At 33.6% G+C, this 27,791-nt stretch overlaps 2 protein-coding genes across 2 annotated transcripts; both read right to left on the reverse strand.

Moving 5' to 3' along the window:
• Window positions 1-183: 183 nt before the first annotated feature.
• LOC131634431 (transcription factor BIM2-like) lies at window positions 184-5,068 on the reverse strand. The gene is made up of 7 exons (XM_058905100.1): window positions 4,893-5,068; window positions 4,686-4,782; window positions 3,965-4,034; window positions 3,773-3,868; window positions 2,103-2,536; window positions 974-1,103; window positions 184-525 (listed from the first exon to the last, which is right to left on the reverse strand). The coding sequence occupies exons 1-7, from the start codon at window positions 5,005-5,007 to the stop codon at window positions 424-426; spliced, it is 1,044 nt and encodes a 347-aa protein (XP_058761083.1). The 5' UTR covers window positions 5,008-5,068; the 3' UTR covers window positions 184-423.
• A 6,193-nt stretch (window positions 5,069-11,261) lies between these two features.
• On the reverse strand, window positions 11,262-13,020 carry LOC131634434 (uncharacterized). Its single transcript, XM_058905103.1, has 3 exons — window positions 12,956-13,020; window positions 11,995-12,509; window positions 11,262-11,722 (listed from the first exon to the last, which is right to left on the reverse strand). Exons 1-3 carry the CDS (start codon window positions 13,018-13,020, stop codon window positions 11,262-11,264), a joined length of 1,041 nt encoding a protein of 346 aa, XP_058761086.1.
• Window positions 13,021-27,791: the final 14,771 nt, after the last annotated feature.

Raw genomic sequence — 27,791 nt, forward strand, 5'->3', positions numbered from 1 at the left:
ACAAGTTTTAGTAACTTCTGAAAAATTAAAAAAAAAAAAAATTTGAAGTGTGATGAAAAACGATTTTTACTCAAACAAACAAAAAACAGTTTTTGCTTAAAAGAAAAATCTTTATAGATTATTATATCTCATAATCACTTGTTTTTTAATTTTAAACAAACATCATGGACAGATATTATAACAAGATAATATAACAATTATAGATTTTCATAAATTTTCCCAAAATACTTACACAAATGATGGTCTCATAACTCCATATAAGTTGTAAATAAGCTCTTTTATAAGCTTATTTCAAACTGTCATTGTTGAATCATGAAATATACATTTTATCTAGATCTAGCCAGCATGGCAAAAATAACCTGACCTACCCAATCTCAATTTTCCTCACAGCTCAACAAAAAAATAATAACATGAGAAGAATCACTAGCTAGCTTCTCGTCTGAACCTCTTTGGACTTTGTTCAGAATCCTCACTGAAGTAATCACATGTCATTGCTTGATTGCTCATATACTGATTTTCATGACCCTGAAACAAAAAAAAATATATTTATGGTAAGATGATGATTCAGGAGAAACGAAACAATATGAGGCCTTGCTAAGGTGCTTCCTTAGAATCAGAATCATAGTCGTCTCAAATTTTTAGAGGTTCTGTATAGGTTAACTGCAGTTTAATTGTGACAAAACAACCATGACAGTATTTAATGAGGTCCAATTTAACCACGGTTTAAAAATTACTAATTTTAGACCCTGTGCAGTAGTTCTCCTTCCAAGCCCACAAAGACGGCCATGTTTAGAATCAATAGTTTAAAACTGGACCGAAGTTTGAACCGGTCAGACTTCAAGTCATGGTTTAATTGGTTCAATCAGTTTAACTGTGATTGAACCGGATAAATAGCTTAATTAGTTGTTTATTATGAGTGTGATAAGCACATAAGTTCAATAAGCTATTAGTATTTGTATATGGATAAGCTAACCTTTGAGCCATATTGGCAAGGGGCTGACCCAGTATTTGCTCGTCTACCAACATCAATTTGCACCGAAACACTGGTCTGCAACAAATCTACACCCGAAGATTGCAGCGCTTGGGTGAGAGTACCTAATATTCTGTTTAAACAGACAAAACAACCAGTCAACATCCAATTATGGCATGAATAATATGTGCTCATACAGATTCTTGACTTGAAAAGTTAATTTTCCGAAAAACGTCTTCTTGCACAGCTTATTTTGTAATTTGTATGAAATAGTAGGAATGTTAAAAGAAAACAATGTCAAGTTGTCAACAGCGACAAGATGATTCAGGACATATGATTTGAATGTGGAAAGGAAAATTTTGGCGTATTTTCGGTAGAAGAACTTTTCTGACAGATTTCAACAATGAATTTCTTACATCAATAATACATACCGCTATATCAGATAGCAGTGTGGAGTGACAAACCACATAACCCCTATAAGGGTAGCAGGATAGCAGCTATAGTGAGGACTAGAAAACAATATACAAACAAAACAAAATAAGTACTGAAAAATAGCAAAATACACACAATTAAAGGAGTAATCATACTTAATAGTCAATAATTAAAGGGGTAACAAAATTTTAGTTGTTAATGTCTTTCAAAGAATTCCACTGCCAAGCCATTTCAAGCTTTTATCACCAGTAAGCATAAAATAACCTTTACTCTTGGAGGTTGGTGGTTCAGATGAGGATGTCATTGTTCTCGCACATGAAGCAAGTATAGAATAAAAAGAAGTCGTGAAGAATAACAAAATGTATGTCACTTAAAACTATAATGAAAAGACCAATATACTCTTAAAAAAACAGAACAGTTAAAAATATTGGATCTTAGATGGAATTTGCAAATTAAACCCTAATTGCAGACAAGCAGGAGCAATTGGATTGTGATAATGTGATAACGGCACGATTTGTGGCAGGGACTGCTGCACCTGTGAGCGTCACCAAGGACCATGCTGCGATTGACAGCATAGACATATGATATCCAATGTAGCCAATCGCAAATCACCAAAAATTGCGATTTATTCAAATTTCACAATGCTACAATGCTCTAACATAGTTAACATAGAGGCTCTAAAGTTATAAAAGAAATTCACCTTTGAGAGTAGGCACTTGAGATGCTATCTGACTCTGACCCACTATCAATTTTCAGCTCCTCTTCTTCCTTCAATGTATTATCTGGAACAACGTAGTCGTCCTTGTTTGGTTTGCTTAGCCATACTTGAGGCTGGAGATTCGAAGCCATGCCAGCATTAGATACAGGCAACTCCAGCATCTGTTGAGTCACCATACCACTGCTAACAACCGGATCAAACATGTCCAATCGCATTTGCATTGTCAAGGGAACTGTTTCTCCGGATGAACCAGGGGTGCAACCCTTCTGAATAGTTGTGGAGGGGTCAGGTTCTATTGGGTTCTGTACGTTTTTAGGCAATGACAGAGAGACGTTGTTAGGTGTTTCATGAATAGACCCATTTTGAATAGCTCGAGAAGGATCTATAGTATTTTCGGCAGGTCCGTGATGATTTCTCTGAAAAAAAGGTTGAACACAATAAAATTTAACTGAAGAGCCACTGTTATTATTTAAAGGCTTTACGTCACAACAAATCATTGTGAAAACTATATCATTGAGGTTGCCAAATTCCATAAAATGATAAAAAATCTTAAACATGAAAGGAATTAAATTCTAGAATGATAAATTTTATGGATATACGATAGAGTATATTGGCATGACAAGGACCATTTGTGCAAGCCTACTTAGTAGAAATAAGACTTGGAGGTTGGTGCTGTTTCTTTTGCGTTCAATATACATAAACTCTCCTACAATTACACAATTAGAAGTTCCAAAATGTTATACAACTTAAAAGTTCAAGCTTGAGTGTCATGTAAAGATCAAGTTTGTCAATAGCAAATCGTAGGAAATAGCAATCAGTTCAAATTCAAAATGCTAAAATACTATAGCACATCTATAACCGCTATCTGACAACACTATGTATTAAAGCGTGTATCACAGAATAATAGTTGTTTGTTAAATTTCTGCTACATAATAGTGCTACTATAGCCATTACTTGACAGCATTGTTTTAGATATGAAGTTTCATCACTCAAATTCAAACATTTTCTCATGTATTCCAAGAATTGTACAAATATATAAACAGGAGAAACAATATTGTCGAGAACCCTGAATGTTAGGGTCAAGGCTCAAGTTGAAATGGAGCTTATAGGAGCTTCTCTACTAAAATAAGCTTTACACTTACGTACAAACCCATATAAGCTTTGCTTACATATGTTTATGGATAAGTTAAATGAGTAATTCACTTTACAAGGTAGAGTAACTAATCTAAACCCATATGCAAATAAACCAAACATTGATATTCCAATACATTCTAATTGTTTTTTTTTTCTTTGAAAACTTAGTATCCAGCCTTAAGACCGACAATCTAAGGAGACCAATTCCACAGTCCACAAGCGAGGACTCATTTAAAGCCAGAGTAAAACTCTGTCTGGACCAAGGATTGTTAGCACCTAGCAAGATTTGAACCTCAGACCTTGAGAGGGGCACACTCTCTGGACCCAAGCCTTCACCAATAGACCACTTCATCAACATGCCAACATAACGTTCATAATTTGTTATGTATGTGCACATGGTATATTACATTGCTTTATTCATCAACAATTGCATTTATATACGTACCCATGCTTATATGTCATGCATTGGCAATCAAGGTAAAAAGATAAACACATACACACTATTCTAAATACTTTACCCATGGAATTAATTTGCTTGGCTCCTGACTCCATCCTTCATAAGATTGTTCATAAATTTGTAACTTTTCCTGTAGGAACTGAATGTATTCAATAACCTGGACATAAAATAAACAAAACAATCTACAAAGTATCAGAACTTTAAATAGAACACTTTACATACAATACAAGAAGCAAATAATTGAATCAAGTACCTCCAACAAAAAAGAAGCTTTATCTCTTTTTTGATCATTTTGAGGTATAAGTTCTCTCAGAACCTGAAATCTGTCTCACAAATATATTTCTTCTCAAACTTCCAATCATTACTAAGGCTAAGGCTATGTTTGAATATTGTTAAATGAAAGGATCAGAGCGGAACGGAGTTGAATAGAATAAAGATGTCATTCCATTGTTTGGACATTTCAGCTATATGTTTGGATATCATAAAATCATCGGAGTGGAAAGAAGTGCAATGGAGCGGAATGAAGATTCCATTCCATCATTTTGAAATTTTAGGACAGAACAAACCAAGTTCTTCATTCTGCCCAAATCAGAAGTGAAGAAATGTGGTGGTAAGTGATGGAACATGATGAAATATACACCACTCCATTCTGCTCATCTCCATTCGATTTTAAATGATTCAAACAATGAAACAACCTTTCATTCTATCTCATCCTGTTGTTCTGCTCCATCCGATTCCATCAATCCAAACAAAACCTTCACGATGGAATAAAGCAATTTTGTCATTCGGCTCAAATTGGAGGTAAAAAAAATGAAAAATGATGAAATGCATTCCATCAGATTTCGCTTCATTCCGTTCTGTTCCACTCAAACATAGCCTAAATTTTAATTAACCTAAAATATTAACTCAAAATATTCATAACACAACAACTTATTAAAAAAAACATTTTTTTTTTCAAAAAAAAAAAAACTCGCCTTTCGTTAATTTTGCTTCTTCTACGCTGCTCAGTCTCAGAATGCTTAGAACGATGAGGGTTCGCTCTTTTACCTCTACCAGTTTCATCCACCTTCACTGCCAATTTCATCATTTTGAGTTGAAATTCAATTGCAGAACATAATTAATAGGGAAAAATTGAAGAAATTTGAATGAATTGTGAAACCGTAGAGAGAGAGAGATTGTACCATTGCTGTTGTTGTTGTTGATATTGAGAGCGGAAGAAGTGTTGACAGTATAGAGGTCTTGATCATCATCGTCCAACCGTTCTTCATCTTGATTGCCTTTACAAAACCTAGCCATTTTCTTCTTTTGATGGAAAAAAATTTCTCGAGAAAATACAAAGTGAGAAATAAAATAAAGAGTGAGCTTAGTAATGTGAGTACACACATGACACACCATAGTGCAACTAATTAAAAAAAAAAAGAAAAATTCCCAAAAGTTATATAAATTTTTTGAATTTTTTAAAATACTAAAAATATATTAATTACGATCATTCATTTATCATTTTATACGAAAAAAAACTCTTTCAAAAAAAATGTATCTATTTTTTCTTATACTCGTATTTTTCTGAAACAATCTTTTTCCATCTCATATATATTCTCTGAAGTCCTGAATAGAATTTTATTGACTTTCGCTATGTTTTATTTAAGTAGGTTACAAATGAGTTTGACGAAATTGCATAAGATTTCAGTTAGTTTCTATTTTAATGTCTTGTCTTAGTCAAATTTATGGTATAGTTGAGTTCCTTATGAAATTTCTCATTCACTTTAGGTCAAAATTATATTGTCATGCATACACTTAAGGCTTTGTTTGCGAGTTTGGAGGGGAATGGAGGGAAGAGTTTTGGAAAATATGAAGGATTGAGTGAAAAGAATAAAAATATTTTGGGTGGGAGGGTTTTGGAAGGGTTCAATTTATTAAAAAAACATTTTTTTAATTTTTTTTCAAAAATAAATTAAAACTTGTCTTTCGTTATTTATGCTTCTTCTACGTGGTTCCACCTAAGCTCAACCGGTCGTAGCTCAAAAGGAACATGGCTACTGTTGATTCTCTGTTTGACAGCATTAGGCAAAAAGGGTGAAAGCCCAACAAGATTCCAATTAGTGTCAAGGAGAATATTACTTACATTGAGTTTCTTGTCATAAGGAATGTTTTCCATATCAAGCTCCAAAGGTGGCCCGCACCACAAATCCAACCAAAGATTAATAGATTTATCATTCCCATGCAGCAAAGAAGAATTGCTCTTAATCGTTAAAATTCTTGTTGCATTCATTAGTACGATGTCTTTCGAAACCACACTTGTAACACTTAATCGGAGTAATAGCTCCTCCCCCACCTAGCTTTCCGTCATAACCAGATTTCTACTTCTTTTTATCATCATAAGGTTTCTCACGGCATTGTCCTTTCCCTTTCTCATTATTCGAAGACTTATAGTGAGAAACACTCTCCCTATACTATCCTCATCATAAATCTGATTCTTGTTAACCAACTCCGCAAAATGAGTAATTTGTTGGTAACCAATAGCCTTCTTGATATCATGCCTCAAACTATTCACAAACTACAAATACTTAGACATTTCCGCATTCATAGTGTTGTAATGAGGACAATACTTGATCAACTCTAGGAATTTTGCAACATACTCCGCTACAGTTCCATTCCCTTGCTTCAATTCCAGAAATTCCACCTATTTCTTTCCACGCACATCTTCTGAAAAATAGTTTTCCAAAAATGCATCACAGAAAAGAGGAAAAGTAACTTTTATGTCTTCCTCGTCAAATCTTTGCAAAGTGTTACTCCACCAATCCTCAGCTTCTTTCTCTAGCATGTGAGTGCCAAATTGCACCTTCTGCACATCGGTACAATTCATGACTCGAAAGATCTTCTCGATCACTTTTAACCATGCTCATGCCTTGTCAGGTTCATGCTTTAACAACCTATTTTTATTATATATTTATTTAATTAGAATTATGTGATGTTTTGATAATTATGTGTTTTATTTAATCATTGTTTGAGTGATAATTATTTAATTATGTGATAATGTGTTAATTTAGCTAATTAGTAATAGGTAGAAATATAGTAAATTAGCTAATGGGCCTAATTGAGTTAGAAATGATAGTTGGGTGGATTAAGCCCAACATAACAATTAGAGCTAATAGAGGATTTTGTGAGATAACCTAGATTTAGAAAAGAGAAAAGATAGAAAAAAGATAAAGAGGCAAGAGAAGAACAAAGAGGGGATTTGTAGATTTTCATCAAGAGAGTGGATTTGAACTAGAGGTAAGGGTTATAATCCAAGTTCTTATAGACTATATGATTGGGTAACGTGTTTGTTGTGATTATCTCTTCATCTTTGTAATTTCATGAAAACATAGAAAAGTTAGGGTTTATGCTAATTTCTATGGATTTGTATGATTAAATATGATTTTGATGATGAATGTGGTTTAATAATGATGAATACTAGTTGTATTTGCTGGTTATTGATGACTGGAAGTGATTTTGAGTAGTGTGAAGTGATTTTCGCAGTTCTGAGCTTGTTGTTTTTTTCTGCAAAATCGCATACCCGCTAAGCGGCCCCTGGCCCGCTAAGCGGATGCTGTTTGTTTTTTAAAAAAAAAGTGAAGGCTCGCTAAGCGGAGCTGCGAAAACTGAAAGTTACTATTTTTAGTTCTAGTTAGCGCGCTTCAAGCTGGGCTATTGAATTTGAGTTTCCATAAGCCCGCTAGAAGGTCGCTAAGCGGACCCTACTGTATGGAACTTTTTCCAAACTTTGAAATGTTGTATCTTTTGATCCGTAACTCCTTTTTATGCACCGTATGAAGCGTTAGGAAGCTATTGTGATGATCTATATGATAGAATAGAATTTATTAACGCTTGATTTATTAATTATGATGTTGTTATATGAAATGACATGTAATTGTCTTTATATGCGTTATATTTTGGTAGGTGGTGAATAACAATTGTTGGTATGATGTGTGATAATATATTCATAATGATTGTGATTGGATATATGATAGTGGTAGTACTTTGTTATAATTGTTAATTATGTTGTGAATGTTGTGTACAAGTGACAGATAATTCATAGAGTTGGATTATTGTGGTATGCGGTAAGTTAAGATCGATGAGATAATCTTAATTGCATATATTATTGGTATTTGTACATACATTCACAGCATGGTCGGATTTATGGTAGAAGCGGTGAAACTTGGGTTCACATGGTAAGAGACATTGATCCTTGAATGGAAATAAGCATAAAAGACGCGATCCTTAATTGGAGATAGGCATATTGGCTTTGATCTTGTCCGGATCGGAAGTGTGGCTTGGATTCTAGATAATGAATTGGAAAGCGGTGAAACTTTAGGTTCGCATGGTACCACATGCATTAAGTCACATTTATACATTCGACTCACATTGTGTGTTATGTGATTGTTTTCGTATCTATGAGGTTGCTTTGCATGATGATTGATATATGGTATATGAATTGTATATTTTGAGAAGAGTGATGAATTGTGAAATGTATGCTTGTTTATGTTTTGCATTTCCCATTATTATGTTTTCTATAATAATTTGAATTCTCACCCTTCTGTTTCAATGTTGCCCTTTGTTGGTAACGTGCAGGTTCAGACGAGTAGTAGCTTGTCCGAGGATTTAGCCGAGGAGCTCCTGAGTTTGTTATTGGATTAGGTAGAGAGTCATATACTCTGATCATGTAACACTTGGGGGGTTTCTTTAGACTTATGCTTATGTTTTGAACCTTGCTATCTTTATGTTTGTTGAATATTTAGATGTATGTGTTAACATTTGAATGTGTTGTTTAAAGGCTTTGTAGCCTAGATTTGTAAATTCAAGTAGCATGGATATTAATGTTATTTTGAATTGGTAGATGAATATGGTATGAGACATATTCATGGAAATTATGTGATAGCAATTCTTTTGTTTATCCGCAAGCGTTTATGCATAATGTATGGAAGCATGAGATTTACATCATTGTGTTACAATATGATCGATGCATATTATGAATGTTTGTATGTTGGTTTTGGATTTTCATTGCGGTAGAAATCAACATGTAGCGCCCTTTTTCCTTTATGCATGCTTACTCTAAATATTATTTATTATAATTTGGCGTTAGAAAAGGGTTGTTATACATGCTCTCCCTCAAAGATCGACAGATTATTCCTTTAGAAGTATTTCAAAGTACGAAACCCATCCTTTCCTCTATTACCAGCATTCACTTGTGGTACTTGCCTAATAGCACCATCCAACATCGTTAATGCCTCGGTAATAGCGTCATCAATAAAACACGGCGTCAACTTATGCAATTTCAAACCCTACCAACACCCGTTACCGGTGTAACTCGAAGAAACACATGTTCATCCTTTTCGAACTCAAATGCTTTCCTCCTCTTATCACGCTAACTCTTCTGACAACTCTGAGAAGCCTTCATCTTCTCTTGAATAACCTTGATCTTATCTGTAGTCTGTTGAACTATCTTGGGTCCAACCATAACACTCTCTCCATATTCATACTAATATAAAGGAGTCCTACACCTTCTACCATACAAAGCCTCAAAAGGTGCCATTCCAATACTCGAATGGAAACTGTTGTTATAAGTGAACTCAATCAACGGAAAGAAACTATCCCAAGCACCTCCTTGTTCTAAAACACAAGACCTCAAAAGACCCTCAAGCGACTGAATTGTCCTCTCCGTTTGATCATGAGTTTGCAGATGATACGCCAAACTCTAACGCAACTTAGCATCCAAAGCACTTTGCAAACCTTCCTAAAATATCAAAGTAAACCTCGGATCTCTATCAACAATACTCGAGGGAATACCATGCAAACAAACAATCCTCTTGATGTTTAGCTTTGCAAGTCTCTCCATCAAATAATCCATCCTCATAAAGTGGGCAGATTTCGTCAATCTATCCATAATAACCCAATCACTTCATAATTACTCGACGTACTCGGCAAACCCAAAACAAAATCCATAGAAATGCTATCCCACTTCCACTCAGGAATAGATAACGGTTGCATCAAACGAGACAGTTTATAATGTTCAATCTTTGACTTTTAACAAGTCAAACAAGAATACACAAATTCCGCAATATCCTTCTTCATACCTTGCCACCAAAATAACTTTCTCAAATCTTGATATGTCTTAGTAGCTCCAGGATGAATACTCATACCACTTCGATGCCCTTCATCTAAAATTCTCTTCTTTAAATCCGCTGCATCCGGAATACAAACTCGAGCATGACACCTCATGACACCATTCTCATAAATTCGAAAATCACCACCTTTTCCTTGATTAATCAATGTCATCTTATCAACCAATTTCAAATCCGATTGCTGACCTTCTCGAATCTCATCAATAATACCACAAGTAAGCTTCAACATGCCAAGCTTAACACATGAAGAAGTCGCTTCACAAACCAAACTCAAATCTCGAAATTGTTCCAACAATTCAAACTTTTGCATCATCAACATCGGCATATGCAATGATTTCCTACTCAATGCATCAGCTACAACATTAGCCTTTCCGGGATGGTAATTCAAACCAAAATCATAATCTTTCAATAATTCCAACCATCTTTTTTGTCTCATATTCAACTCTTTCTGATAAAACAAATATTTCAAACTCTTGTGATCATTGTACACATCAAATCTTGATCCAAACAAATAATGTCTCCGAAGTTTCAAAACAAACACAACAACGCCCAACTCTAAATCATGTGTCGGGTAGTTCTTCTCATGAATTTTAAGTTTCGTAGAAGCATAAGCTACCACTTGTCGATTCTGGATCAACACACCTCCTAAACCCATTAAAGAAGCATCACAATACACAATAAACGGTTCCAACGGATTTGGCAAAATCAAAATAGGAGCAGTTGTCAACCTTCTCTTAAGCTCTTGAAAATTAGCTTCACATTGCAAATTCCAAATAAAAGCTTGACCTTTCCTAGTCAATTGTGTCACCGACAAAGATAGCTTAGAAAATCCCTCAATGAACTTCCTGTAGTAACCAGCCAAACCAAGGAAACTTCTAATCTCAGAAATAGATTTTGGAGCTTCCCATTGAGATACAAGTTCAATCTTCAACGGATCAACAGAAATACCTCCACTCGAAATCACAGGTTCAAGGAAACTCACTTCCTTCAAAGAAAAATCACACTTAGAAAGTTTCGCATACAATTGCTTTTCTTTCAACAAAGATAACACAATTCTCAAATACTCAGCATGATCCTCTTCACTCTTAGAATATATCAAAATATCATCGATGAACATAACCACAAAATTATCTAGATACTCATGAAAAATTCTATTCATATACTTCATAAACACATCAGGTGCATTGGTCACACCAAAAGGCATAACAAAATACTCATAATGTCCATACCTCGTTCTAAAAGCAGTTTTCTAAATATCCTTCGCCTTCACACGAATCTGATGATACCCAAATCTCAAATCTATCTTACTAAACACACATGCACCCACTAACTAATCAATCAAATCATCAATCCTCGGAAGTGGATACTTGTTCTTAATCGTTACCTTGTTCATTTTCTATAATCAACACAAAGCCTCATAGAACCTTCCTTTTTCTTAACCAATAAAACAGGCGCACCCCACGGCGACACACTCAGACAAATAAACTTATTCTCAAATGATTCCTCAAGTTGACTCTTCAACTCTTTCAACTCAGAAGCTGACATCCAATATGGAGCCATCGATACAAGACTAATTCTAGGAACTAAATCAATCATAAACTCCATTTCACGTTCTGGTGGTAAATCACTTACATCTTCAGGAAATACCTCATCAAAATCACGAACTATTGGCAATTCCTCAATTGTTCTCTTCTCATGAACTTCCAATATTGCCAACAACATAAACAACATTTCACCATCTTGCACAGACTTACCCACTTGCTTAGCAGATAAAAACAAATCTTCCTTAACATCAGTTTTAGGAAAAATAATTGTCTTATCAAAGCAGTTGATATAAACACGATTAAACTCTAACCAGTGCATACCCAAAATCACATCAAGTTGCTCTAACGGAAGCAAACTAAATTAATTCTGAAATCTCTACCAAAGATACCCAAAGGGCAATTCACACAAAAAAAAGAAGTAGACACAAAACCCATAGCAGGTGTATCAATAACCATACTTCTACACATATCAGACAACACAAGATTCAATCTCATAGAACAATCCAAAGAAATGAAAGAATGAATTGCACCATTATCAATAATAGCAATCAAATGTATACCATTAATAAAGCACGTACCTCTGATTAGCCTATCATCAACAATGGTCTCAAAACCAAACAATGCAAACACTTTTTCTTTCGCTTGCTCCTTCTTTGGCTTATCACACTTGGTACTAATATGCCCTTGCTCACAACAATTGTAGCAAGTCACACTCGAACCAACTCTACAGTCCACAACTTTATGACCAGGCTTGTCACACTTTAAACACTTTCCAAAATTCTTGTTGCATTCATTAGCATGATTTCTTTCGAGACCACACTTGTAGCCCTTAATTGGAGTGATAGCTCCTCCCCCGCTTGGCTTTCTGCCATAACCAGATTTCTGCTTCTTCTTATCATCATAAGGTTTCCCATGATATTGTCCTTTCCCTTTCCCATCATTAAAAGACTTATAATGAGAAGCACTCTCCCTACTATCCTTATCATAAATCTGATTCTTGTTAACCAACTCCGTAAAACTAGTAATCTGTTGGTAACTAATAGCCTTCTTGATATCATGCCCCAAACCATTCACAAACTTTAAACACTTAGACCTTTTTTCATTCATAGTGTTGTAATGAAGACAATACTTAATCAACTCTAGGAATTTTGCAGCATACTCCGCTACAGTTCCATTCCCTTGCTTCAATTCCAGAAATTCCACCTCTTTCTTTCCATACACATCTTCCGGAAAATAGTTTTCCAAAATGCATCACGGAAAAGATTCCAAGTAACTTCTATGCCTTCCTCATCAAACCTTTACACAGTGTTACTCCACCAATCCTCAGCGTCTTTCTATGGCATGTGAGTGCCAAACTTCACCTTTTGCACATCGGTACAATTCATGACTCGAAAGATCTTCTCGATCGCTTTCAACCATGCTTGTGCCTTGTTAGGTTCATTCTCTCCTTCATAGATCGGCGGATTGTTCCTTTGGAAGTCTCTCAAAATAGGGAACTCATCCTCTTCTCTATTACCAACATTCACTTGTGGTACTTACCCAATAGCACCCGCCAACATCGGCAATGCCTCGACAATAGCGCCATCATTCCTTCCCTCACCCATTATCTTAAGACAACCAACAAACAAACGCACAAACAGTATTGATCGTGTCAGATACACAAATCTAATACAACGAGAATAAAAGACATTAATAACCTTGAACAACTGGTCGACGATGCTTTGATACCACTAATGTAACACCCCTTTTTTAACCCAAAAATAAATACATATATTCACAGAGTAATAACATGCATATAATTAAAAAGGGCGTCACATGTTGTTTCCATAACAATGATGTTTGCTGGAATGTCAAGAACGTAATGATATTGTGAGGATAGATTAAAAACGAAAAGGCTTAAAAAGACTTAAGTAAATTATGAGTTTGTACCTCATTATGGGTGAGGTGGTTATCAAACTTTTGGTAAAGGTTGTCCTTGCTAAGTATTGTGACGATAGAGAATTGTTCCTAGAATGATTGATACTTGATACGGAAGACCATATCTCTATTCAACAGAACATCGAGGTGAGCAGGCCAAATTTTAGGGTTATCCTCTCCAACCTATGCAAAAAACATAGTAAGTAAGCAACGCATTTTTATGCTTCATGCTCGCAAGTAACAATAATGAAAAGTATAATATGAACCGTAAAACTCATCGCCTTCATAACTTGTCTACATTCCTCTGCATTAATTTTAGTGCAAGGAATACAATCCTTATTTAAAAAAATAAAGGTTCCTCAGTGGTTATCATATTCTACCTCCACTTCAAGTTTGAATCTACAAAGAGGGTAACGAGAGCATGTAAAAGTTGAATTATATAATGAGCCATTAACATATATGAACATCTCAAAGTCGAATGGCTCACTTAGTGACATTTGCTACATCAGCAATACCATAAGCACATTCAAACTTCTAGCCGAGGGACTTGTTAGATGATTTGAAGCCAGGGCATGACTCAAAGTACCATCCAAACTTGGAAGCCTTAAAACATTTGGTTTTCCTAATTGTGGTTGCAAAAAAATCCTATTGAGATAGTAGAGGTGACATATCAACATTGATTACACAAATCAAATATTTAAGATGAACTCAGATACAAATTTAAAACTTGTTTGAACAGACAAACCTTTCCTAACTCATAGATAGCACAAATACTCTTGATCTCATTGAGGCTAGTCCATTTTTTGTTAGTGGATTGGATGGATGAATGCATGTCAATGACAGATAAAGAGCAGGTGCATTGGATAAATCAGATGCTCCAAAACTTAATGTGCAAATAGATTATACACCACATATGCATTAGATAAATCAATTTCTATTAACATTCATAAGCATGTTGTAGAAAGAAAATTAGTGGCAGCTTATGTGATTATTTAGGAGATTACCTAGATTTGAATTCATTAACTTGTGGATGGTCCAAGTTAATGTAAAGTCGAGAGTCGTTCCATGCGTTTGAAAGACATGGTAAACCAAAAACTATAATCATTGAACATATTGCAGTCAGAAAATAGAAAAGTAGGATTCTAGATTATAATAATAGGACCTGAAATTTAGTGGATAAGTGGAAATTTAAACAATTAATGAAACATGTATTTTGCTTCCACCATGCGTGTGTCAAGATGATAATAGTAGGACCAATGATTTTGGAAGGGGCATTATAGTTCATGAATTTCTTTTTGTAATCATCTTATAACACAACCTCAATAACATTGCCTTCAATATCACGTAGAGTGATATTAGCACAAGACTTCTTACTACCACCTCCCATCTGGGTCTTAACAACATCTTGTAAAACCCCAATGACATATGGAAAAAATATTTGCATAAACAATGACGAACCAACTACTACATAGTAAAAAATAATTGAGTATAAACCATACTCACCATATAACATATCAGTATTAAAGCGTCCTTTGAGAAAGTTTTCGATAGGGACAAAGTTGTATTTGTGAGTCGATATTTTTGGGATCGCAACATTTATCATGGTAGCCCCTCCATTGAAGACTAGTTTGACAGGGTTTAAACATACTTTGAAAGGGCCATCATTAACAACCGGTTCTCCATTATAAATAAAATAAGTTTCATTTTCCTTAACATGTTCAATCCAATCTTTAAAGTCTCGGCTCCTAGTGGTCACGTGAATCTAATCACCCTGGGATAACAATGCAACTTTGTTAGTAAAGATATACAATGTCTACAACACACAACAATGCACATTTTTTAGTAAAGACATACATGAACAAACACATACATGAACAAACACATACATGAATAATATTTTGTATTGAAAAAATCCTTTGTCAAAACAATGTCCAGATAACACAACAATGCAACTTTGAAACATTCCTTGAACATACAATTGCCTTTTGTGTATATCTTTTATCAGTAACGAAAAACATGAAAAAACAATGTATTCAAATAATCTGTTATCAAAATAATATGTAACAACACAATAATGCAACTTGGTTAGTAAAGACAAACATGAACAATCACATTGTTCTTTACCAAGTAATAATGGTCAGAAATGTTAAAAAAACAATGTTCAGTAAAGCTAAAAAAACATTCAGTTAGTTTAAAAAATCATACGTTTCGATCCTGAATGACAAATTCAAGTTGTTGTTGGCTATTTTTCTCTTTCACAACCCATAAGTCACCAACCCTGTGCATCTTCCACACTTGGTTTCCCTTGACCAGATCCTTAATGAGTATTGGAGTCCTTGACATTGTTCTCATTGTACATTATTAAAGAGAACACATATTGTTAAAATCCGTGTAATGTCATAACATTTGTGTTGCTATGCTCATAGATGAAGGGAGAAAAGGAAAAGGGAAAGTAAAACATATCAAGGTTTTTAAAGAAAGATGGTTTGAAGAAAAACTTATTAATAAAAACACACGAAGAAGAAAACTTATGTGTTTGCTATGCATGAAATATTTTGCGTTGCTGAAAACGAGCATTTTTGTGAAAAAAAATTGATTTGAAGAACAATGTATGAAGAACATCGAGAATGATTTTGAAATGATCCAGAGCAAAAAAAAGCAGACCAACAAATAATGAAACGACACAGTAATTCTAATTTGAAAGCTTTTGAATATACAGGTTAGCTTCATGAGTTGAGTAAAGAGGAAGAGGAAGAAGCAAACCTACGTGAGAGCTTCTTAAAGAGGAAAGGAATGGACATTTTGTACGGAGAGAGAAATGGAATTGGAGAAGGGGTGTTTTAGAAAATGTGATAATATAGATGGTTATAAACGATGCAATCGTTGGAAGGAAAGCTGTTTTTTTAATCCCACCAATGGAAACGTATACACTTGGCAATTGATTTGGGAATCAGTACTACAAAAGCTGCATCAGTATTTATGACATTACAAATAAACCCTTGTTAGTATGACAAAATGAAGTAGGGTTCTATTTTCTACAATGCAAATGAGAAGGTCTCAATGGGTAATTGGAATACAATGTTTATGAGAAAGTGTGTTAATTAGGTAGTTACGAAAATGACCTTTTGTGTGGGTAAATTTTTTTGGTGAAAGGGCAATTTAGGCAGTTTGGTCAATAGAATAGTATTGGGTAGGTAGTAGATTTTCAGTCGAAGTTAATGTTTTTTCATGCTTTGGGTTTTAGGTTGGATTCATATTTGGTTTATTTTGCCTAGGTTAGTGATGATTAGAATGGATTAGAATGTACATGATGTGAAATTAAGTGTTGAGTTTTGGATCTGCCAATTGTTTAATAAATATCTGGAATGAAGTTTATTATGTGGAGTTGTGTTCAATTGATATAGTTAGGCTATAGATATGCCAATTGTTTGATAAATATGTTGATAGAAGTTTGGTATATGAAGTTGTGTTTTTGTAACAATTTGATATCTTGTATGGATGTCGTCATTCTCTTCTAGATGGTTTGATGAGGACTACCGATGTTATGATGGCTGGGAAAATAGGTGTTGTCCATGGATATGGAGATGTTGGAAAGGGTTATGATGTTGACTTGAAGCAAGCTGGAGCTCGAGTGACTGTGACTGAAATTGATCCAATATGTTCTCTATGTTCTCTCTCTTACACATAATAATTAATAAATAAACAAATAAATAAAATGACATGGAAAATATATCATTAAAATTTATTATGCCAAGTCAATAAAAATATGCCACGTATTTAAAAAATTGCAAACACCAAATTTTTTTGGAAGAAAAATGAGTATGGGGTGACAAAATTGTTTAAAAAATAAATAAGGGGAATGATTTAGTGAGTTAGGAAAAATAAAGGCACCAAAATTGTAATTTAGCCTAAATATTTTTCAAAATGATTATGTAACTAACAATGAAGAGAAGCAAGTGGCCTAGTAGAATGGTCCTCTTCATGTAAGCTTTGTGTCACAGGCTCAACTTTCATTGGAGGCAAAAATTCTAGTTTTCATATTTAACCTCTTAACAACCAAAAATTAAAATAATAAATTTTCTAAAGATCGGCCACATGGTAGGGGAAAACACATATTAACCAATTAATTTTTCTTAATCACTATAAAAGCATCTATCTAACATATAATCATCCTAACTCAAAATCATTCCCTATATCTATCTTTAATTGTCTACCTTACGAAAAATTTGACACCAAGTTAAGTTTCGTTACTATTTTTGCCAATATGACTAATTGATAAAAAAATATAATAATTTATGTTAGCAACTCTCAAATATTAGAATGACTTAATAACTAATCCAATCATACCAATTGAAAATGCATCATTCCATAGTCTATCTCGTGTGGATTTTTATCTATTTTTCTTTCATGTAAAAAATAATTTAAAATGATTTATGAGAAGGAAGTTATGGCCAAATTACCACAGGGTTTCAAAAATAGGTCCTCAGAATTTTCACAAGAATCAACATTTTCTACCAAACTCTAACTTCCTAAGAGAAACCTAACTTCATAAATTACTATCAAATCATCTATCAAGAGATTAATTCTTAAGATAACCCAACTTAAAAAAGCTCATTCCTTTAAGCTTGAGTCCTTGAAGTTTCCCTAATCCTTTTAAAGCTCTTTCCTTTGATGCAAAGCTTCTATAAAATCACGTACCGTCCAAAACATGGATTAGAGAGTTCAAGAGACACATGCAATGCTTCATTTTAAAAAATTGGTGAAATTTGTGGATTTTTGGAAGAATGAAGATTTAATAGAAATCAAGGGTTAAATTAGAATTTGATAGATTACCTTAATCTTGTTCTTTCTAGGTGTTTGGATTGCCAGGAAAGCACCTCACAAAGCTTAGATTTGCGGGATGAATGAAAAAGAGGTTTTTGGTGGGTAAGGTAGAGATTTTTTGTCCAAGTGACAAAACTAATACCCATGACAAACTGCTAAAGTGCCCCTGACTTACAAGGAAATCACACATATGACATTGGTTCTAGAAGTGACTAATTTACCCTTGCTTCACTCAAAATCACTAAATTAAAATTTCTTTTTTCATTACACATTAAGATTTTTTGCCTTTAAATTTATGTATGATATTAACATAATAAAATAAAATCACTTAAACTAGAATGGGGTGTTACACTTTATCCTCCTTAAAAAAATCTCGTCCTCGAAATGTATAATTTATTTGTGAAGATTTGAGGATAGTTAGCCAGCATTTTGGACTCGAGTTTCCAAATGGCTTCTCTTGGTGGTGATCCCTCCCAAAGGACCTTCACCATGGGAGCTGAAGACGTCAAGCAATCTAAAATTAACACCTTAAGAAAAGAGTACTATTAGGTTGAACTTGGGAGCATAAGTTTTACAAAACTTCTTTCAAAATAAGTCTTCCCCAAATAAAACTTCTTTCAAAATGTCTTCAAATCATGTGTTTCAAAATGCACGGGAGCATGAGTTTTACAAAAGATGTATTATGGACGGAATTGCATGATTTAATTAATGAACACAAAATATAATAAAAAGTAGATTGATGAATTTACTAACATACAATGTTTCACTTGTTAGACGATGACAACTTATCTAGAGGGGATGAATAGACACCCAAGTTAAAAATGACCTTTTAAAACAGTTTTTGAAAATTAGAGAAACTATGGCAAGCGGAAGATTAGGCCTAGAACAAACAACTCGTCTATAACGAACTGATTATTGGAAACTCAGATATGCACATATTCGTAAGAAATGAATAAAAATGATGAGCAACTTTATACACACAATTCTTAATCACATGTTTCAATAAGATTACTACGGTAACATATTTCCAATGAAAATAATAAGAAAAACATAAAATGACAAATTATCGAACACTTGAAGTGCAATCGATTTTTTAGATTTTCCTTTAAAGTTTTTCTATATCAAATACCTTTTACAATCAATTATATTGTAAGACAATCAACAAATCAATATAGATTTTAACAATCAAAGGAAAATCACTACGGATCGATCACTCAATCAATGTATTTAACAATTTGCTAATAAGAATTTAAATGCAAGAGAAAGAGATAGACGTGTCAGTTTGTACAAGATCCAAAGAGCATATGTGTGTAAATACTGTGCATCTATGATATATCTTTGTAGTTTGTGTTTAAATTTACATGCTATCATGTAAATGTATTTTATCTCCAGGACTTAATTTTTACTTTGTTTGTTTTAGCCAAAATTTTCCAAAGAGGGAGATTATTAGTTCCATGGTTTTTGTATTGACATAATTTTGATAAAACATGTTTCATAACTGATGTTGAACAAGATGTTGTAACATCCTGTTCTCTTGTCATAATATGTTCTGTTGTTATGTGTTTGGACAAATGTTCTGCCAAATGTTGTGACATTCTACACCAGAACATCTTGACAGTTTAGAATGTTTTTAAACATTGAATGATTTTATTGATGTCATATCCCAAAATTTTCCCATCTCATTTCATCTTCAAGGGTTCAAGGTTCAAGGGTTTATTCAAGTAACATTCTCCTAATCGAGGGCCTTTAAATTAGGGCTTGCACTTTATCAAAAAGAGTTTGAATCTCTAAGGCCTAAAATGGATCTCAAGGTGTCTCATATGTCTCAAAGCATCTCCATGTCAAAAGTCAAGCTTCAATTCCAAGGATTGCTCACTCAATGGCTCAGATAATCCACAGTCGACTAGTTTGACCTAAAAGTCAACTATGGTCAAAGTATTGTCAAAACTCCAGACTTTTGGTCAACATCGAGTATTTGAGGTTATATCCATCATTTGATCAAAGATTGATCATGATCCATTAATAAAAACTCAGAGATGAACAAATTCAAAAAGTTCAAATTAGGGTTTTTTATAGGAAAAGTCAACTCAACTTTGACTGGCCATAACTTCTACATGGAGTATCAGAAATTTCCCAACCAAAGCCTATTTAGGAGGAAATTGGATTCTATACAACTTTGTCTCTCACAAGCCAAGGCCAGAAATGCTTCATTTAAGAGATATGGTCCAATACATTATAGGTCCTCCAAAAAAAGTCAACAAAAACACCTTTTGAGTCAAAGCTCATAACTTGAGTATGGAAGCTCCAATTGAGATGAAACCAAAAGGGTCATTTAGAGGACTCTTTAAGCTCTCCAAAATGGTCAACATCACTTTCATATGATTAAAAACGAGAGAGATATGATTAGAAGAAGTTGGCTAAAATTCAAGAAACTCATAAAAAACCAAAGTGATGAATTTTGAGTTTGTGACTAAATGGGTCTAAGAGATTGATTTCAAATTTGACCATGGGCCTTATAATGATTCTTAAAGTAATTATTTTATTTTTATAATATTTATTTTTATTTATTTGAATTTTAATTCAATTAAATATTAATAATTTATATAGAATATGAAATAATTTGTTTAAAATCAAAGATTAATTTTCCAATCAAATCCAATTGATCAATATGTCAAATATATGGTACAAATTCGTGGGAAATGAAATTGGAGAGAGATATGCAAATTTTAGCCAATTTTGGAAACTTTAAAAATCAAATTTCAATAAAGATTCAATTTTGGATTCAAGGGAGATTTGCTGCATTCTATTTACCCTAAAGTGCTTTACTATAAGTATCTAAGGAGTACGGATTGAAGGGGAGTTTTTTTTGGCCAAAAAACATATTGTACAGAGCTTCAAAAAATCGCAAAGTTAGTGTCCATGGCAGAAGAATATGGCAGCCAATTCGAGCCATTCCAAGATTACCAATCAACTCCTCGTGGTTCTCTGAAGCTAAGTGCATCATTCTCATTCATCGAAACCTGCAGAATCACGTCCTAGAGGCCACAATTTTTCTTGATTTTTTTCAAATTCGATTACATCCTTTCTCGTAATATAAATTGATTTTGATTGTATATTCGTATTAAGATTGATGATTACAAGCTTTCTGCATAGTTAATTGAGTTTTGGTTGCTGTTTGGAGGATTCACCATTGTTAGGTTTTCAGAGCTGTGTTTTAGGATCTAGAGTTGCAGATGAAATTGGACGAAACCGATGATACCAGTGGATTCGGAAGGCGATTTTAAGACGGTCCATTTCCTTGTAATTTATTTATTTGTTGTGCTTGCTTGGGCTCAAATTTGCAGGGATGGCCATGATTTTGTTCGCAAACAGTTGCAACAAAGAAGAAGATACAGTAGGCGCGTCTGTTTTTGTTTTGAATTTTGGCTCATTTATTTTTCATATATAATAGTTATGTTTTGTTATAATGGCAACTAACGAACGCAACCTAATTGGTTAAAGAATATAAGTGGAGTGTGAGGGAGGGGGTTCGACTCCCAACTCTCTCTTATTTTTTGTGAAATCCCAAGTTTCATGATTCAGGGTGTCGCTGCCCCATATCCATACGATGCGCCTTCAAACATCAGTCGTAGGATTGATTTCTAATATAATCTGACGCACCAGAACACGCAGGCCTACCATACACTCTCTAATGCAGCAGCACAAGATTGGTGCCCAGGTTCTTTATAGATTTTTTATTTTTATGTATAATTATTTAGATTAAATGTTATGTTTAATTTAATTAAGTTATTTAATTAGGGGTAGGAAATTAAATTAGTATTAGGCTAATGATTAGGGTAGGATTATAATATTTCCTGATTATTTTCCCGATTAATTCGATTTAATTAATTTAACCAGTTTTAATTGTTAAAAATCACAAAAACCCTAGAGAAATATATTAAGGTGTTAGGGTTTGCCCAATCCCACTGGCCATTTGGCCAAAGTGTTAGGATTTAATTTATTATTCGTTTCGACTAAATCTATTGGTCGCGATGGGTAATAATCAATAATCGATTATTTAATTATTTAATTAATATAATTCAAATAAGCTTATTTTGCTAAGTGGTTTTAACCAAACCTATTGGTTACGATGATTAGCATTCCCTCCTTAAAAATTCGTTATTATTTTTAATCAAAGCTATTGATTATGAGGGATAACGATAAAATTAAATGATTAAAAATACATCCATTTGCTAAAAGTGATAATCGAATCAATCGATTAGAATTGCCAGCAATTCTCTATTTATCTATTAATTATGGTGGTCAAACCTATTGATCATCGCGATTAATATTGCATATTAAAAATCAGGGTTGTACGCCATTTAAAACACTCGAAACTCATCTCTTCAATACTGAGATTTTCAAAACTACGATAAGGTAATTAAAAATACCTTGTGAACTTCGCATTTCAAAAACTACGATAAGGTAACTCAAAATACCTTCAAACATCCATATCAAATCTAAGGCGTACAACCTTGCCCGAACTACGTTGACTCTGATTCTCCCTAAGGAGATACGTAGGCACTTGGCAACGAGGCGAGTCCCCTTCCCCATAAATCTCATTTTTCCCGATTCATTTCCTTAGCTATTAAACCTTAATAATTTTAGCCATAAAATTGTTACCTTAACTCAAAACCTTAGGAAAGGGTTGAGGGTGCCTAACACCTTCCCTCGACCTGATTATAATAATCTTACCCAGATCTTTAAACCACGTAGGGTTTCCTATTCACCCTGGTAGAACAGGTGGCGACTCTAAAAGCTTAATTTTTAGGGCAGGTTGCTACGATTTAAAATTATGAGAATCTGGAATATTTAAATAATCATTACACGCGTATGAAATCAAGGGATGTTTAGGATAAATGCATATTAGTCTCTAATTTTAGAAAATGAATCCTTGAGTTTTCTTTTGGAAAAATAAGATTTGATTGGCTCCTAATTTGTGAAAAGATCTTGCAGTTATTTTTAGAAAAGAGAAGATTGGATTCAGATTAAAGTTCAAGCCCATTCTTTAAGTATCTATAAAAAGGAACTTGGGAAACCTAGTTTGCTAAGCTTTCTTAAAAATAAAACCGTGAGTGCATAAGGGTTGCTGTTTTGGAAGTTTTTTAAGCTCTTTGTGTTTTCAATTTCTTTGTTTCACTCATGTATCTTCTGATACATTAAAGTTGGTGGGTGTTCTCACTCTTGAAGCTTTTAAGCAAGAGAGTTGAGTTGAGTTCTTGATCAAAGCTTTTAAGCAAGATCAAGTATTATTCTAAGTTATTTTGACTGTTTTATCACTGTGGTGACTGGATGTGGGATGGATATTTCCCAAGTCTAGATGTCGACTTCTAGGCAAAAGTAGCGTTGGGTAGTGACTAGGCGATAACTTTTAAACTAGAGTGTTTAGCTTGGAACTAATACTACCGATAGTGGACTTCCTTATTGGCTTGGTGGCCCCCATATTAGGTGTTGTTTGTACTGAACTAGGTTAACAATTAGTGTGTTCTTTATCTTTCTACATTAAGTTTTCAGTTTGATAATTGTGCTGTAAGTCAGCAAATGTTATAACATTTGTCTTGATAATGTGTGTTGTTAGGACATCTATTGTCAGTGCCAAAATTTTAATAAGAGTATGGTGAAGTTGATGATTATTCAATTTATATATATCTTCTTATTTAAGAAATTGAACTAGTATGTTCAATTTCTTTATGATTTCATTCTTTCTTGGCTTTTCCTTAAATTTATGAAGGCTCCCATCCTTCGATTTAAGGATTGGATTAAAATTCCAATTCTTAACACTTAGATATTTCTTAGTGATAAAATTTCTTGGAGCTTTTGGAATTTGGTAAACCTTTGGTGGTATTAAGGGGATTAGGAAACACTTCTAAACACCTTGACTTGTGTGATTCATATATTGATAGCTGGAGCGATAAAGAAACACTTGGTAGAAATAGGGTATTGTTAGAGACTCAAAAGGCTTTTTTCTTATAACTCATTTGCAATCTCATGTCATAAATTTTGGAAGTATAGTGAACCACATAGCCCCTCTCTTCCCTAGAGTAGACCATTTAATCGATCTGGGTACACAAGTTACTATGTTATTGTATTTCATCTTCTTCCAATTTGTCATGGTTTTAATTTCACTTTTTGCAGGTTGTTGTGCTGCTTTATGCCATTTATTTTTGTTGTTTGTTCTTTGTCGTCACACAACTTCTTGTTGTCTTTGAACTATGTATAATTCTTCTTAAATAATTTGAGTTATCTACCACTTTATAACAACAAGTGGCGCCCAACATGGGCAAATGATTATTTCTTTAAAGTTAGCACTATGGTAAATAGGAGATTGAGATGTTTTTTGGAGACAACAATTTTGAGTTATGGAATGTATAGATGCAAGTAATCTTAACTCAAGATAAGTGTATTGAATAATTGAAAGGTTATGCATTGATGTCTACACGCCTAACACAAGTAGAGAAGTTCGACATGGTAGGTAAGTATAGGAGGGCCACTATCTTGTGCCTCAAGGATAAATTTCAAAGGGTAGTTTCCAAGAAGAAGAATGCAATTTCGATGTGATAAAAAATTTAATGATTGTACATTACCAATTATTTGGCTCAAAGATTGTGTCTTAAACAAAAATTCTACTCATTCCAAATGGTAGAGAACAAATCCATAGTCAAACAGTTGACAAAATTTCACAAAATTATTGATGATCTTGAGAATATTGAAGTGAAAATTGAAGACGATGGGACAAGGCTCTACTCTTGTTGATCTTTGATTAATTTAAGGTTTACCTTATTTGTGATAAGTAAGTTTCTATTACTTAGGATTAAGTTCAGACAACTGTGAGGTCTAAAGAATTTTCAAAGGTGAAATATTTGAATATTGACAATAATGGTGAAGGCTTAAGTGTCTCAAAAGGAGAAGGTGAGAATAGAGGATTGACTAAATAAAAGAGGTTTGACAAGTAAAAGGTAAAATTATTTACTTATGAGAAATCAAGTCACTTCATGAGGGATTGTCCCGAGAGGAAGGGCAATAATGATTATGTTCTGATTGTAGTTGTCTCAGGGGAGTATAGTTATGAGAGTGTTAGTGGATTATTGGTGTCATGTTTGGATACTGAAGAGGGTTAGGTTATGGACTCGATTTATTATTATCACATGTGTCCAAGAAAAGCATACTTTAACATTTTGAAGCTGGGACAAGATAGAGTAGTTCTCCTTGGTGAATGCAACTTGTAAGGTTTATGGTATTGGTATGGTCAATTATAAAATATTCGATGACTGTGAGTTTCTTATTTACAAGGTGATGTATATTCCATAACTCAAGAAAAAATTGTTATCCATAAGCATATTTGATGAGCTAGGATATTTCACTAGAGTTGAATATAGGGTGTTTAAGATTTTGCATGGTAAAGTGATCATTGGTGAAAGAGTATAAAATATGTGGCTTATATAGTTTAGAAGGTTCCAATGTTACTATTCATTCATCATCAACTAGTGAAGCCTTTCATGACAAGATAAAGCTATGGCATTTGAGGTCAAGGCATGGTGGATGCCTCGAGGCTGTTTTAGAGCTCTTTAATGAGTTTTGCAAAAGTCAAGGCATCAATATGCATTTGATCCAATAGTTGTCATTGAGTTTTTGGGGTATGGCTAATGCCAAACGAGCTTACTTGGTCGGTAGGTGTTCATTTACTAGAATAAGCTTTTAATCACCTAAATAATTTGTAGTAGTAAATTTGAAAACTACTCTTATTCGAAGGTGGCCAAAAATTTTCTTATTGATCAAATTAAATCCAATTAGCTTGATGGTAAAGTTGTCAATGGGATCTTTACTGGCTATCAACAAAGTGAGAATGGCTATAGTTGTAGGGAATGGAAAATGGTGGATATAATTTTCATTAATAAAAAATATACTACTTTCAATAAGTTACGTCACAGGAAGAAAATTAAAGACCCAAGGATGAAGCTTTTAGAAACTATGGTGAGAAAGACTCAGTTTGAGGTGGAGGTTCCTACTACGGACACTAGTAGTAGTGAGGGGAAAATCACATAGGCATCTAATTATCATTTGACTCGTGATAAGGTAAGTAGTTATATTATAACATCTCAAAAGAACGACAATGCTGACATTGGGTTTTATAATTTGAATGTGGTGGAGGGTAGCTAAATTTAGAAACATAGACCTACTGGGAGGCACTCAAAAGCAAGGAGAGATAAATATGATTTCAGAACATGGTTGTGGGATTTTTAGATTACCAAAGAAGAAAAAGGTGATTGGAAGAAAGTGGATGCAAGTGGAAAGATCAGGGTTTAAGTGCGGCTTGAACCTGTTGAATAGGGATTCAATATGGTAGAGAGCAACAAAGTGATTTATGGAGAAATTGCTTCACCATGCTTTCGAATCAATGTGGATACTTTTGAAGCATCCCTTAAAACCTTTAAGTGATAAAGAGAAGTAGAACATGTTCCAAGTTTTCCAAAAACCAGTAAGCCAAAAAGAAGTAAGAATGTTAACGGGAGATGTTAGAGTCGTGAAGAAGGTACGGTAGGCGATATGTCCAATCTGAGTGTTTTGCGAGTATCAAGTTTGGTTAGTTTGGTTCGTGCATCCATTTATTAATAATAAAATATTTAATATTAATTTAGATTTACTCTAAGATACAAAGAGATACTCTAAGATATTCTAAATTATTATAAAAGATTTTATAGGATATTTAAAATTTTGTAAGATAGTTATAATATTTTAAATATATATAAAAATATTATAAGCTATTTATAATATTTGTATTCTAACTTTAAATAGGTTGTGTTTTGGACAATTAATGATATGTTGTGTTTCAAAAGTTATAAATATGTGTCTCTATCATTTTTGTCTTAACAACCATTAGTACTTTCGACCTGAAGATAGAGAAAAGAGTTAAGAATCACCGATAAACTTAGAGAGACAAGAGTTTGAATTATTTGAAGTTCTTGGAATTTAGGAAACCCTCAGAGGTATCTAAGATAATTGTGAAACATTTCTAAACTCATTGTACTCGTGTGATTCAAATATTGAGAGTTGAAGGGAATTAGGTAGAGATAAGATTTTGTTTGTCACAACTCAAAAGACTTTTTTTTATTCTTTTAACTCATTTGTAATCTCTTGTAACAACTTGTGGAAGTATTGTATATTAGAGAGTCGAGCTCTCACCTAGAGTACACTGCTTGATCTAACTAGGTAAACTAGTTAGTGTTATTATCTTTTATTTTCTACTGACTTGTCGTGGTTTTGCTTCACTTTAGGAAGGTTATTATGTTGCTTTAGGCCATTTATTTTTGTTTTCATTGTTCTTTGTCTCCACACATCAATTTTTTTTGGTGTATTTGAACTCAGAATAATTCCTAATTGCTCCGAGTTATTCTACTAGTTTTTCACAATATTGACATTAGTTGAAATATTTATAATTAGTTGTAATATATTACATAAACCTCTATTTCAAAATGACTATTCTCTATTAAATTTATTTTTTTTGCGAGATTCATACAGTAATATTAACTCATAATTATAATGTTAGATATCACAAATACAAACAAAAAAAACGGGCCAGGATCCTCTCCATTTTTCT

Source organism: Vicia villosa, unplaced genomic scaffold (genome assembly GCF_029867415.1).
Source record: "Vicia villosa cultivar HV-30 ecotype Madison, WI unplaced genomic scaffold, Vvil1.0 ctg.001291F_1_1, whole genome shotgun sequence".
Taxonomy (NCBI): Eukaryota; Viridiplantae; Streptophyta; class Magnoliopsida; order Fabales; family Fabaceae; genus Vicia; species Vicia villosa.

What these genes read in the sequence shown, in the direction of transcription:
- LOC131634431 (XM_058905100.1), bottom strand. Translation starts at nt 5,007, where the DNA reads ATGGCTAGGTTTTGTAAAGGCAATCAAGATGAAGAACGGTTGGACGAT. An exon ending in CAACAACAACAACAGCAATG is followed by an intron (nt 4,783 to 4,892) that starts GTACAATCTCTC and finishes TGAAATTGGCAG; the next exon opens with TGAAGGTGGATGAAACTGGT. An exon ending in AGAAGCAAAATTAACGAAAG is followed by an intron (nt 4,035 to 4,685) that starts GCGAGTTTTTTT and finishes TTTGTGAGACAG; the next exon opens with ATTTCAGGTTCTGAGAGAAC.
- LOC131634434 (XM_058905103.1), bottom strand. Translation starts at nt 13,020, where the DNA reads ATGGGTGAGGGAAGGAATGATGGCGCTATTGTCGAGGCATTGCCGATG. An exon ending in ATGTTGGCGGGTGCTATTGG is followed by an intron (nt 12,510 to 12,955) that starts GTAAGTACCACA and finishes GAATGAAAAAAG; the next exon opens with GTCTAAGTGTTTAAAGTTTG. An exon ending in TGATGATAGGCTAATCAGAG is followed by an intron (nt 11,723 to 11,994) that starts GTACGTGCTTTA and finishes TGCACTGGTTAG; the next exon opens with AGTTTAATCGTGTTTATATC.